Genomic DNA, 14,504 nt, shown 5'->3' on the forward strand with positions numbered 1-14,504 from the left:
CTCCTCAGAAGGAAGGTTGGGCAATCCTACTTCCGTAGTGATACTGCCTCGGAAACCCAAGGAGGGGTCGCTATGAGTTGGGGCCGACTCGACGGCAAACAACAACAAACAACAACGATATCCCTTGTTCCACGTCCTTGAGGACATGGAACAAGGGATATACAACATTACCTAATAATAATAAAAGCTGAAATGACTGCATTAGTATTTATGAGCAGGATTTAATGTTTTGGCCAGGTAAAGGAATAAGTTGATTTCACTTATATACTTTAAAAATAGAAAAAAAAAAAGAAGGAGACATGTCCACTTACCAAGGGCCTAGAATATGCATCTTTTGACAATTGTTTTTCTAAAGCATGAAGTTTTTCTTGGAGGTATCTATTTTGTAAGTGTAAATCTTCTATCACAGAATCTCGAGGAAGAGCTTGGTGGGTCCTATGAACAACCACAGATGCTTTACTATACAAACCAATTATTCACTGTTTTAAACTATATTAAAATATAAGAAGGAAACAAGGAAAATGTAATGAATTTACTGACACTATTTAAACCTTACAAAACTTTCAATCTTTACAAAATAAATTAGGACATGACTACTACTATTGTAGGGCTCATTTAAACTATGAATTTAAAAAGTACATTCTTATTTATAAAAAACACATGAACATTATAAAGAATAATCATATAGCTATTTGAATTAAAATACTCATTTGTTTAAAATTATATAATAATTTCATAATAGCTATATCTTTTCTCAAGAAGCTCAAGAATCTTAAAAGATCTCAGAGGGAGAGAAGCTCAAGAAAGGGACCAAATAAAGTTGTTTATAAAGTCTTGAGCTCATCCTTGAGCTGCACATGTATGGTTATGATGATAGTCAGGACACCAAAGACTCTGAGAACTGAACTAACAGACTGAAGACCACCAGGTGCCAGACTGATAACTAGGAGACACAAAGGGAGGACAGAAGAAAATAGCACTGGAAAGCTTTAGAAAACATAACTGATACTGGAACCACAGCTCAAACAAAACAGGTTGGAACTTGTAACCTGAATCTAACTGAATCAAATGTCTGCTGAAACAAAGATATCTACATTTAATGTAGGATTAAAACAAGACCCAGAATCTCACAACATAATATGCAAAAGTTCAAATATTGTGGTGTAGTAAATTACTTAGTGTGGCTTTTCTACCCAAAAGTCTTTGTAAACTCCAAGGTGGGATTTTCTATGAGCAACTGAGGAGCTCCTAATTGCTGAAGGTGTCCACCTGGAGTATTTCTGTTGGGAGTGGCACAAAACAATGTTCTGAGAACTGCCCACTCTTCTCAAGTGCTTAGAGTTCTGATGCTGTGATTGGCTAGTTTGACCACCCTGCCGGGCTTAAAAGGAGGCCTCCTAGAGGCAGAACTCTCTCTGACTGCTGGTTGAGGAAGATGTGCTGCTGAAAGAGACACATGCTACAGAAAGAGACACGTGCTGTTGGGATAGAGACACAGGAGACACGTGTTGCTGAGTAAGACACCGAGGGACATGCACTGCTTGGGGAGAGACTGTGAGAGAGTTGGCTGAGAGACGGTGGGCTGGGAGAGAGACTGAACGTTTTTCCTAAACTTGAAATGTAGCCTGGTGCTTCCCTAATAAACCCCATAATCTGTGAGTTCTGTGGGGCCACTGCAGCGAATTATCGAACCCAGGAGAGAGGTGGTGGGTGCTTTGGGAGGAACGGTTGGTGAAAAGGGCTGGAGGGAGGCAGCATGTCTGGCCTTGCAGTAATAGGCCTTGGGCTATTGATGGTGATTCTGTCTTCCTCTTGTGGGATTAGAGGAGGTCAGAACATGTGGCCTCCTTGCCCTTTTTGCAAATATACAATACAAATTATGTGGCATACAAAGAACCAAGTATATCTCAATTCTCGTGGAAAAAACAATCAACAGACCCTAATGCTGAGATGAAACAGATGTTGAAATTATCTGTCATGACTTTTAAGTGACCATTATACAAATACTCCAGTAACAACACAGACACTGTTGAAACAATGAAAAAGCTGCCGTATCAAAGAAATAAAAGATTTAAAGAAGAATCAAAAAATTATTTTAGAATTGAAAAATATAACAAATATGGCTGGATAGGCTTAGTAGCAGATGAGAGATGGGCTCAACAGCAGATTGTAGTGACAGAGAAAAGAGACAAGACAAGGGAAGGGAATGCAAGATAAGAGAGGTCAATAGAAATTATCCAGGGTAAACAACACAGGGAAAAAACAGACAAAATGAACAGGGCCTTGTTCCTGTAGGAAAGTAACTAAGGTCTAACATTTCTGTCACTGAAGTGTACTGTATGATTCTATGTATTTGACATTTTTAAAAGGACAAAATTACAGTGATAGAAAAAGTCCACACGCATAGTTCACAGATCTGTACACCAAATGAGAAAAGTTCAACTTTACAGTTTGATAATTTCAAAAATAAAATAATCAACAAGAATAATGACAATTACAAAAGAAAGGACATGGAATCTGCAATGGAAAACAGAAAAGAGGAGAGAAAAAAGAGAAATCAGTGACCAAGAAACAAGAGAGAAAGAGCTGAGAAGAATGGTTAGAAACGCCTGGTGGTGCAGTACCTGAAGAGCTTTTAAGAAAAAAAAAAAAAACTCGAGTTCTGGAGTAGGTTAGCTATAAAACAGATATTGGTCCTGGGAGTTAAGATAGGAATGAAGTTTTATCAGAAAAGAAACACATACAGAATCAATCCTGGAACCTTCAGAATTCCAAGGAAGGAATTAAACTTCCTAGAAAACATGGCATACAGTGCCAAAAGCAAATTTAAATTTTAAAGGACAATATGACTTTAGCGTATGATACTAATTCCTGGTGAGACTATTACACTAAAGAAAATTATGGATGCAGGTACTCTAAACAAACTAACTGCAAACCAAATTCAGCAATAATATAAAAAGTATATAATACATTATCCTCCAATGGAATTTATTTCAGGAATTCAAGGTTGGTTCAATATTTATAACAACCTAATAGAATAAAGATAAAAATTCTATGATGATTTCAGAGATGCAAAAATGTCCCTGCTTAAGTTTTTTTTATCATGAATAGATTTTATATTTTAACAAATGAGTAGAAGAAAACCTTAATCTGAAAGAGGTACGACAGTGGACAGACTTAAGATGACCCTCATGATGGTTGCTTTACAGTGTTCATGTCTTTGTGTAATCCCCTCCACTGGAGTGTAAGCAGGACCTGTTATTGTTTTTTGAACTAGTAACACATGGAAAAGATGATGTAATATCATTGTTGTGACTACAATACATTAGACTCTGTCTTGCTAGGAGACCTTCCAGATTCTTGTTTTCCTTGTTGCCATTAAAGAAGCAAATTTCCTTGAGCCCTAAAACCACAAGGAAATGAATTCTTCCAACAACATGAGATAACATGGAAGCAAACGCTTCACTTGAGATTCCAGATGAGAACCCAGCTCTGGTCAACACTGTGATTGCAGCTTTGCAGACGACCCAGATAAGCCTGGTTTGGACTCCTGAGCTGGCCATCCACTTCTGATCTATTGAGACTGTGAGAAAATAAATATGTGCTCTTTTAAGCTACTTTTTGATGATTTGTTATGCACAGAAAACTAATAAACTATCTCACACGCTGGAAGAATTCATTTCCTTGTAGTTGTAGGGCTCAAGGAAATTTGCTTCTTTAAAGGCAGCAAGGAAAACAAAAATCTGGAATGGGTATCCTAGCAAGATGGGATCTAATGTCTTGTAGGCACATGAATGCTATCCCATCATCTTTTGATGCTTTCTGCATCGTTCAATATTTTGCCCATAGAATTCTTAAATATCACAACTCAAGGCTTGAATTTTTCTTCAGTTATTTCAGCCTAAGGAAAGCCAAGTATGGTCTTTTACTTTTATCTTCCAACTCCAGGTCTATGCACATTTCATTACAATATTTTAATTTGTTCTCTCGTGCTGCCCTTTAAAATCTATTCAGCTCTTTTACTTTATTATTTCTTCTATTCCCTTTAGCTACTCTCTGTTCAAGAACAAGTTACAGAGACTTCTGAAATCCATTTTTATCTTCCCTTTTTTTTCCTGTCTTTTCAATGACCTTCTGTTTCTTCACACATGATGCCTCTGATGTCACTGCACAGCTCACACAGCTCATCTGGTCTTCAGTCACTTTTATTCATTGCATCAAATCTATTCTTCAGATGGACTCTAAATTCAGGTGGGATGTACTAAGGGCTATATTTTGGCTCTTGTGGCCTTATTTTAATTGTCTTCAGCTACAACTTCAACTTGCATAAGAGTGATTGATGGTTTGTTCCAAAGGTCAGCTCCTGGCCTTGCTCTGACTGATACTGGGCTTCTCTATTGCATCAATCCACAGATGTAGTTGATTTTATCCCTGTGAATTCTATGAATCGGATCTGACTCGACGGCAGTGAGTTTGATTTGGTTTGGTATTCCATTTTGTGAGGTCTATGGAGGCACTCACTCGGTTATGCCAAGAGATTTGGAAGACAGCTACCTGGCCAACTGACTGGAAGAGATCCATATTTGTACCCCTTCCAAAGAAAGGTGATCCCACCCATAGAATGTGGAAATTACCAAATAATATAATTAATATCGCATGCAAGTAAAATCTTACTGAAGATAATTAAAAACTGGTTGCAACAGTATATTCATAGAGAACTTTCAGAGGTGCAGGCTGGATTCACAAGAGGATGTGGAACAAGGGCTATTATTGCTGATGCCAGATGGATCATGGCTCAAAGTAAAGAATACCAGAAAAATATTTACTTGTGTTTTATTGACTCTGCAAAAGCATTTAATTATATGGATCATAACAAATTGTGGATAACATTGAGAAGAATGGGAATTCCAGAACAGTTAATTGTACTCATGAGGAACCTGTACATAGATCAAAAGGCTGTCGTTTAAACAGAAAAAGGGAACACTGCATGGTTTAAAATCAAGAAGGGAGTGCATCAGGGGTGTATCCTTTACCCATACTTATTCAATCTATATGCTGAGCAAATAATCCAAGTAGCTGGACTATATGAAGAACAATGTGGCATCAGGATTGGAGGAAGAATCATTAACAACCTGCGATATGCTGACAACATAACTTTATTGCTGAAAGTGAGATGACTTGAAGTACTTACTGATGAAGATTGAATAATACAGTCTGTAGTATGGATTACACCTCAATATAAAGAAAACAAAAATCCTCACAACTGGACCTATAAGCAGCATCATGATAAATGGAGAAAAGATTGAAGTTGTCAAAGACTTCACATTACTTGGTTCTACAATCGATGTCAATGGAAGCAGCAGTCAGGACATCAGACGACATATAACACTGGGCAAATCAACTGCAAAAGACCTCTTTCAAGCGCTGAAGAGCAAACATGTCTCCCTGAGGACTAAGGTGTGCCTGACACAAGCCATGATATTTTTAATCACCTCATATGCATGTGAGAGCTGGACAATGAATAAGGAAGACCGAAGAAGAGTTGATGCTTTTGAACAGTGGTGTTGGCGAAGAATGCTGAAAGTACCATGGACTATTAAAAGAACTAACAGGTCTGTCCTGGAGGAAGTGCAGCCAGAATGCTCCTTGGAGGCGAGAATGGCCAGACTTCGTCTCGCATACTTTGGTCATGTTGTTAGAAGGGACCACTCTCTGGAAGAGGATGTCATGCTTGGTAAGTTGGAGGGTCAACAAAAGAGGGGAAGGCTCTCAGCAAGGTAGATTGACACAGTGGAGGTGGCGATGGACTCAAGTGTAGCAAGAATCATGAAGCTGGCTTAGGACCGGGAAGTGTTTCGATCTGCTGTGCGTAGGGTCTCTATGAGTCGGAGATGACTCGACAGCACCTAACAACAACAACATGTGTATAATCACCATTTATGCTGTTTAAAGAAGGTACTCGAAATGAGTAAGTCATTTGTCTGACAAAATTCTATCATGTACTCTCCACTGACATTTCTATCACCAAGGCCATATTTTCCAACTACTGTTGCTTCTTCTTTGTTTCCAACTTTTGCATTTCAATCACCAGTAATTGCCGATACATCTTGATTGCAAGTTTGACCAATTTCACATTGTAAAAGTTGGTAAAAATCTTCATTTTGCCTTTAGTGGTGGGTGTGTAAATTTGAATAATAGAAGTATTAATTGGTCTTCCTTGTAGACATATAGATATTACCCTATCACTGCTAACACTGTACTTCAGGATAGATCTTGAAATGTTCTGATGATGAATGTGATACCATTCCTTTTTAATTTGTCATCCCTGGCATATGCAGTAGACCATGTGAATACCTGACTCAAAATGGCCAATACTGGTCCATTTAAGCTCACTAAGGCCTAAGATATTGATCTTTATGCATTCCATTTTATTTTTTACAACTTCCAGTCTTCATAGATTTACACTCCACACATTCCATGTTCTGATTATTAATGGATATCTGCAGCTATTTCTTTTTATTCTGAGTGCCACACCAGCAAATGAAGGTCCTCAAAACTTTAATCCATCCACATCATTAAGGTCAATACACTTGGGGGAATCACCTCTTATCCAGTCATATTTTGAGTGCCTTCAACTAAAGAGGCTCATCTCTGACACTGTATCAGACAGTGCTTCCCTACTATTCATAATGTTTTCATGACAATCTTTTTCAGAAGTGAACGTGGCCATACCATTCTTCCAATCTGTCTTAGTTTGCAAGCTCCAATGACACCTGCTCACCATGTGTGACTCTGCTAATATTTAAAATACCAATGGTATAATTTCCAGCATCACAGCAACATGCATGCCACCACAGTACAAGAAACTGACCGGTAAGGTTGGGCTTCTGAACTATCTTTAGCAAATTTTACTAGAATGGGCACAAATGTATTTATTTCTTCTAGTCCATTGCACAGGTAGCAGTCTTCCAAACTTCTTGCATAGAGGAGTGAGCACCTCCAGCACTGCATGCATTTGTTGAAACATCTCAACTGGTATTCATCAATTCCTGGAGCTTTGTTTTTCGCCAATGTGTTCAGTGTAGTTTGGCCTTCTTTCATAAGTAACATCACTTCTTGATAATATGCTATCTCCTGAAACACGTGACAGTCAATCTATTCTTTTTGATACAGTGACTCTGTGTATTCCTTCCATCTTCATGTGTCATTCAATATTTTGCCCATGTTGTTGTTGTTGTTATGTGCCGTCGAGTCAACCCCGACTCATAGCAGCGACCCCTCCTTGGGTTTCCAAGGTGGTATCACTACGGAAGTAGATTGCCCAGCCTTCCTTCCGAGGAGTGGCTGGTGGGTTTGAACTGCCAGCCTTCTGGTTAGCAGTCAAGTGCCTTAGGCACTATGCTACCAGAGCTCCTATTTTGCCCATAGGATCTTTCAATATTATAACTCAAGGTTTGAATTTTTTCTTTAGTTCTTTCAGCTTGAGAAATGCAGAGCATGTTCTTCCCTTTAGGTTTTCTAACTCCAAGTCTTTGCATGTATCACTGTAAACTTTGTCATCTCAATCTGACTTTTGAAATCTTTGGTTCAGTTCTTTTGATTCATCATTTCCTCCTTTCACTTGAGCTACTCTATGTTCAACAGCAAGTTTCATAGTCTCTTTTCACATCCATTTTGGTGTTTTCCTTCTTTCCTGTCTTTTTCATGATCTTTTGGTTTCTTCACGTATGATGTCCTTGATGTCATCCCAGAATTCATCTGGTCTTTGGTAATTAGTGTTCAATGTGTCAACCTTGTTCTTGAGATGGTCTCTAAATACAGGTGGGATACTCAAGGTCTTGTTTTGTCTTCTGTGGACTTGTTTTAATTTTCTTCAGCTCCAACCTGAATTTGCATATGAGCAATTGATTGTCTGTTCCATAGTTGGCCCTTGGCCTTGTTTTGACTGACAATATTGAGCTTTCCATTGCCTCCTTCCACAAATATACTCAATTTGGTTCCTGTGTATCCCATCTGGGGAGGTCTAGATGTATAGTCACAATTTAGTTGCTGAAAAAAAGGTATTTGCAGTGAGTATGTTGTTGGTCTTACAAAATTCTCTCATGAGATCTCCAGCACTGTTCCTATCACCAAAGCCATATTCTCCAATTACTGATTCTTCTTGTTTGTTTCCCACTTTTGCATTCCAGTCATCAGTAATTATTAATGCATCTTGATTGCATGGTTGGTCAATTACAGATGGCAGAAGTTGGTAAAAATCTTTCATTCCTTCTTTGGCAATAGTGCTTGGTGAATTTGAATAATTTTGAATAATAGTCATATTAACTGGTCTTCTTAATAAACATATGGATAGTATCCTATCACTGAAAGTGTTATACCTCAGGATAGATCTTGAAATGTTTTTTTTTTGATACTGAATGTTACACTGTTCTGGTTACCATGCCACTCTGATAGGAATATATATATATACCACAAACGTGATGGCCTGAACAAACAGGAGTTTATTCTCTTACAGTTCAGCAGGCCAGAAGTCCAAGTTCAAAGTGCCAGGCTCTAGGGGCTGGGTGAAAGCCCCTCAACCTTTGGGTTCAGCTCTGCCTTGTGCTCCCGGCCCCTGGAGCTAGAGGTGTTTCTTCACTCACACAGCTGCTGGCTGCTGAGGCTGCCAAGCCCAAGGGTGATAAGTAAAAAGGCACCAGTCCCAATGTTACCAAACCACACTGCAGGCCATTAATTAAATTCCATTGTAAGTCCCAAGGTTGGCAGAGCACAGCAGGCTGCTGAACAATGACACAGCTGCATGCAGGGTCTAAGCATGCCATAAGCTAAAGACCATTCCCAAGGCTTCTCCCCACATATAGGAAGCATACCACATCCCAAAGGCAGCCACCCAGCTGCTTGTGGGAGATCCCACCATGAAGCCAACCGCCAGTCTCACCATTGGGGAACAACTACCACCAGCTGCCCAGCTACTCAATCAGGCCCAGCCAAGCTGACACGCAAACTGAACTATCACAGACACCATTCCTCTTCAATGTGTCATTCCTGCCTAGCATAACAAACCGTATGACTGCCTGATTCAAAATGATAAGTACCAGTCCATTTCAGCTCACTAATGCCTGGAATATTGATCTTTATGCATTTCATTTCATTTCTTGCAACTTCCAATTTTCCTAGATTCAATCTTCTTACATTCCATGTTCTGATTATTAATGGGTAATAGCTGCTGTTTCTTCTCAGTTTGAGTCATGCCACATCAGCCAATGAAAGTCCTAAAAACTTTGGTCCATCCATGTCATTAAGGTCAACTCTACCTGATGGAAGTACCTCTTCCCCAGTTGTATTCTGAGTTCCTTTCAACCTGAGGGGCACAGCTCCTGACACTATATCAGAAAATGTTTCATTGGTCTTCAGAAGGTTTTCATTGATAAATTTTTTCAGAAGTAGACAGCCAAATCTCCCTAGTCTGCCTTAGTCAAGAAGCTCCACTGAAGCCTGTCAACCATGAGTGACCCTGCTGGTATTTGAAATGCCAGTGGTATAGCTTTCAGTATCACTGCAACATACAAGGCACCACAGTAAGACAAACTGACAGATACGTGGTGGCCCTCCTGGATAGGAACACTCAAAGTTATATTAATTAAGACAGTGTGGCACTGGCACCATGATAGACATGTGAACAGTAGAACAGAACAGAGCCTAGAAAACAGACACATACAAATATGGATATTTAATTTATATGGTGGTAGCATTATGCAACATCAGGGAAAAATGATCTTATCTTTTCCCTAATTGAACTGAATTTAGATCCTCTGAATTTTCACACTGAGGTGATGGGATCTGAAATTATACCCTACTTCCTACCATTAAAAACCAAATAAAACAACAGTTCAGGTTGACTACTTACCTAAATGTGAAAGTAAAAAACAGTATTTATTAAGCTAGATATATAAAATAATATCCAGAAAACACTGATAAACTGTTGCAGTGTAGTAAATTACTTAGTATGGCTTTTCTACCCACAAGTCATTGTAAACTCAGTGGTGGAATGAGCAACTGAGGAGCTCCTGATTGTAAATATTATCAACCTGGGTTATTTCTGTTGGGCGTGGCTCATTGCAATGTTATGGGAGGCTCACTCTCAGGTGCTTAGAATTCTGTTGTTATAACTGGTTGGTTTGGCCACTCCGCCAAGCTCAAAAGCAGGCCTCCAAGAGGCAGAACTCTCTCTGACTGCTGGTTGAGGAAGATGTGCTGCTGAAAGAGACACACACTCCTGAGACACGTGTTGCTGGGAAAGAGACACAAGAGATATGTATTGCTGAGTGAGACACCGAGGGACCAGCACTGCTGGGAAAGAGACTGTGAGAGACTGTTGGCTGAGGGATGGTGGGCTGGGAGAGAGACTGAGCATTTTCCCTGAACTTAAATTATAGCCTGTGGTGCTTCCCTAATAAACCTCATAATCTGTGAGCTCTGTGTGGCCACTGCAGCGAATTATCGAACCCAGGAGAGAGGTGGTGGATGCTTTGGGAGGAACGGTTGGAGAAAGAGCTGGAGGGAGGCAGCATGTCCGGCCTTGCAGTAATAGGCCTTGGGCTATTGATGGTGATTCTGCCTTCTTCTTGTGGGGTTCTACGAGGTCAGAACATGTGGCCTCCTTGTCCTTTTTGCAACTGTACTGCATCAAAAAAAAGATCATCTAGACAAGAAAATACACTATTAAAGAGTGAAAAAGACAAACCACAAAGCAGAAGAAGATATTTAGAGTTAATGTACACAGAAAGCTCATATCCAGATTATGTAAAATATTCCTTCAATAACAAGAAAAAGATAATCCAACAGGCAGAAACAATAGGTTAAGGCACGTGAAAAAGTATTTTACAAAATAAAATACTCAAATGCCCAAGAAATATATATTAAGTGGCTCAATATCATTAATTATCAGTGAAATACAAAGTAAAACCACAATGAGATAATTCTGTATATTCATCAGAATGACTAAAACTTAATACTAGATGTTCACAATGCTGTAGAGCAACCACAGTTTTCATTCATTGATGGCAGGAGGGTAAATATTAGAAAACAGCTTGGCATTACCTACCAAAATCATAAATCATATAACCTAGAAATTCTACTGTGGTGGTTATGTTTGTGTGTCAACTTGGCTAGGCCTGGTTGAGTGGCTGGGCAGCTGGATGTAGTATTCCCCACGATGAGACTGGTAATCAACTCCATGGTGGAATCTACTATGAGCGCTGAGTAGCTGCCTTTGGGTATGTGGTCTGCTTTCTGTATATAAGGAGAAGCTTTGAGAATGGTCTCTAGCCTATGGCACGCTTGGACCCTGCATGTAGCCATGTCATTGCTCAGCAGCCTGCCATGCTTTGCCAACCCTGGGACTTGTAATGGACTTAAGTTAATGACCTGCCGTGTGGTTTCGTAACATCGGGACTATGCCTTTTCACTTGTCAACCTTGGGGCTTCTCAGCCTCAGCAGCCAGCAGCTGTCTGAATGAAGAAACACATATAGCTCCAGTGGGCCAGGAGCAGGAGGTAGACCTGGACCCCAAGGTTGAGGGGCTTTCCACCCAGCCCCTAGAGCTTGGCACTTTGCACTTGGACTTAAAGCCTCCAAATTGTATGAATAAACTCCTGCTTTTTAAGGTCATCCCATTTGTGGTATATTTCTTGTCAGAGCGGCACTAGGTAACCAGAACATCTACCTCTTGGTATTCACTCAAAAGAAATGTGCACATAAATGCCTAATAAAGTGCAAATAAAGGCCTAAGGAAGATTGTTCATAGCAGCATTACTCAGAATAGCCAAACACCTGAAACAAGTCAATGTTCATCAACAGTAGAATGGATAAATTATGGCATATTCATACTATACACTATACAACAAGAATAAATAAGCACAACATAGATAAATCTCACAATTAAAATGCTGAATTTAAAAAAAGCCATAAAAACATACTGAATAATATTGATTTCATAAAACTAAACAACTGGCAAAACTAACCCGTGGTGTTGGAAGTTTGGATAGTGGTTAACTTCGGAGAAAGGACTGGGAATAGTAAGAATAATGACTGGGACTATGGGGTAGGTACTCTGGGGTGCTTAAAATGTTTTATTTTTTTATTTGAGGTGGTCACAGATAGCTCATTTTATGTTAAATAATCTAGTTATACTTAGAATTTGTGTACTTTTCTGAATAATAATATAATTTAATAAAAAGATTATCGAAAATGTAATGAAGCCCTGAGTACATCACTAAAGACCCAAATACAGAAAGAATGGCTGTGAAAATCTAGCTGAATCGCTAGCTAGAGATCTAGAGATTTTAATTGCTAGAAGCTCTACGAGAGGCAGCCAAAAAAAACCAAAAAGTATACTGTACTAATAAAATCATATTTACTAGCAGTCAAATGCCATAGGTACAATGCCACCACAGCTCCTAGACTAAGGGTGGGAAATTATTCTAACTGTATACTATATTCCAATCACATCAGATCTAGAGCACAATATTCAATTCAGGGAACCATATTTTACAGATATTAATAAGCAAAGTACATTAAACTCATTTAAAAAATATTAATATGAGCTATTGTTACAGTTAACCAATTTTTTCTTCACTATAAATGGATAGCACATTCCATGTTATAGTTTACCTCATATAAGTTATGTCACTTTCTAAGTCAAGATTTCTCTTTTTTAACTCTTCTAGCTCTTTTTCTGACTCCAAAGCTCGTACTCCCATAACTTGATCAACAGTCATGCCAGTTGTTTTCAGTTTCCTCTGCAAAGTAAGTTTCTCTTTATCAGCTCTGTAGGATTTAATATGGAATCATGAGAAACAGACAATACACTGTTTGCATTGTTTAATCCATTAATCTCTGTAGTTTACTCATTACCAGACCAATATATGACAGTTAGATCACTGTGTTTCTTCTATGAGTTATTTCAAAACCATGAGAGCCTCCAAATAAAACTGTTCAAATATATTTAAAACACATTTTAAATAACATAAAATTTAGGAATCTAGGCATTAAATTAAAATTAAAAACTTTCTTATGAAGTATGATAAAACTACATAATTTCAAGGTAAATAAAAGAAGACTTTATACATAATTAGTTTTCAAATTAAGTTCAAACTCACTTAGCAAAAAGATCCTTCAATGTATTCAACTGTTTTGTTAGAGTATAGACTTCCCCCTCTTTCTCTTTTAATTTATTTCGAATTCCTTCTACTTTGGTTTGCCATTTTTTACCTTCTTCCCACCTGATTAATTCCTCTTTGGCACTCTGTAAGCAATAACAAAGAAGAAATAAAATTACCAATATTGCTTTTTAATTACACTTTAAGATCTGTTTATCAATCGTACTTTAACTGAACAAGGTAAACTAATGCTTCCCAGGAAATATATAAGTAGGTTCATTTTGCTATATAACTTCTAGAATCTTTAGGCATGCCCAGCTATTAGCAAAAATGTCCTTCAATACAGAAGTGGACTAAACCCCAACTAGCAGAAGAATTTACATGAAAATACCAAAAAAGGAGACATACGGAGGAGCTGCAGTCTGGAACCAATCCCGAGCGACCCTGATGGCACAGACAGCTTGGAGATTCCCAAGTGGGGGTAGGACCTAAGAATTAACCTAAAAATCACCCTGCTAGCCAGGGACTGCATGGACTGTGCATGGTGGCTGGGGAACAAGCAGAGAAGGTGAAGAGAAAGGTGGGCTGAGCTGTGGACTTTTGCCGGGCCGGAGGTTACCGCCATTTTGTAGGTTTAAAAAGCGGCTTGACTATTTTGGATATTTAAAGAGACAGCACTATCGCAGATTTCTGGGGCTTAAGAACATGTTCTGCTTTCCAGCAACCCCAAGGACACTCGGGGCCTGCAAAACTGAAAAGGTACGACATTCTTATTACTACACCCTATACCCACTTGGTGAACAGAGGTGTGGCCATCCCCACTGCCACCTACCTTCTGGGGCCAAAGGAACTCCATCACAGTCTGTGTGCTCAGATGGAGCCTGGGTTCCCTACCCCGTCCTCCACTGATTTTTTCTTTTTTGCTTTCTTTTTCCCAGTGATTAGTTTGCTTGTATTTGTCTGTTTTAAACCAACTAACATTATTAATAATTTTCTCCTTTTTATTATTATTCTTAATCTTTCCCTACCAGGTCCTAGTTTTCAGCATTTTTTTTCATTTCCCGGTACCTGGTTGAAATCTCCACCCCACAATTTAAGGTTTTTTTATGTTTTCCTTTTCCCCCTTTTTTCTCGTGACTAACCCCATTCCTTGTTTTCTTTTTGCATTCTTCCTATATTTTTCTTCATTTATTATTCTCCTTCCCTACTTTTTTGTTTTCTTTCTTAGTGCCCTATCCCCAGATATTGCTGATTTGCTTGTTTTTTCTTCTTTTTTTTCTCTTTTTGGTTACTGTTCCTGTGTGATTACATGGTATGTTTTTCGTCCATGGGCTTTTAGTTTT

The 14,504-nt window shown here is 38.8% G+C and overlaps 1 protein-coding gene across 1 annotated transcript in view; it reads right to left on the reverse strand.

Moving 5' to 3' along the window:
• The window catches only part of CEP290 (centrosomal protein 290), a 145,070-nt gene that overhangs the window by 32,331 nt on the left and 98,235 nt on the right, over positions 1-14,504 (reverse strand). The window contains exons 41-43 of the mRNA XM_042782692.1: positions 13,162-13,307; positions 12,674-12,829; positions 312-435 (exon numbers count right to left, since the gene is read on the reverse strand). Coding sequence (XP_042638626.1) covers positions 312-435; positions 12,674-12,829; positions 13,162-13,307 — 426 coding nt within the window. The remainder of the gene's footprint in view (positions 1-311; positions 436-12,673; positions 12,830-13,161; positions 13,308-14,504) is intronic.

This window comes from Orycteropus afer, unplaced genomic scaffold (assembly GCF_000298275.1).
Source record: "Orycteropus afer afer isolate SDZICR_OR568_19922 unplaced genomic scaffold, OryAfe1.0 scaffold00416, whole genome shotgun sequence".
NCBI classification, from domain to species: Eukaryota; Metazoa; Chordata; class Mammalia; order Tubulidentata; family Orycteropodidae; genus Orycteropus; species Orycteropus afer.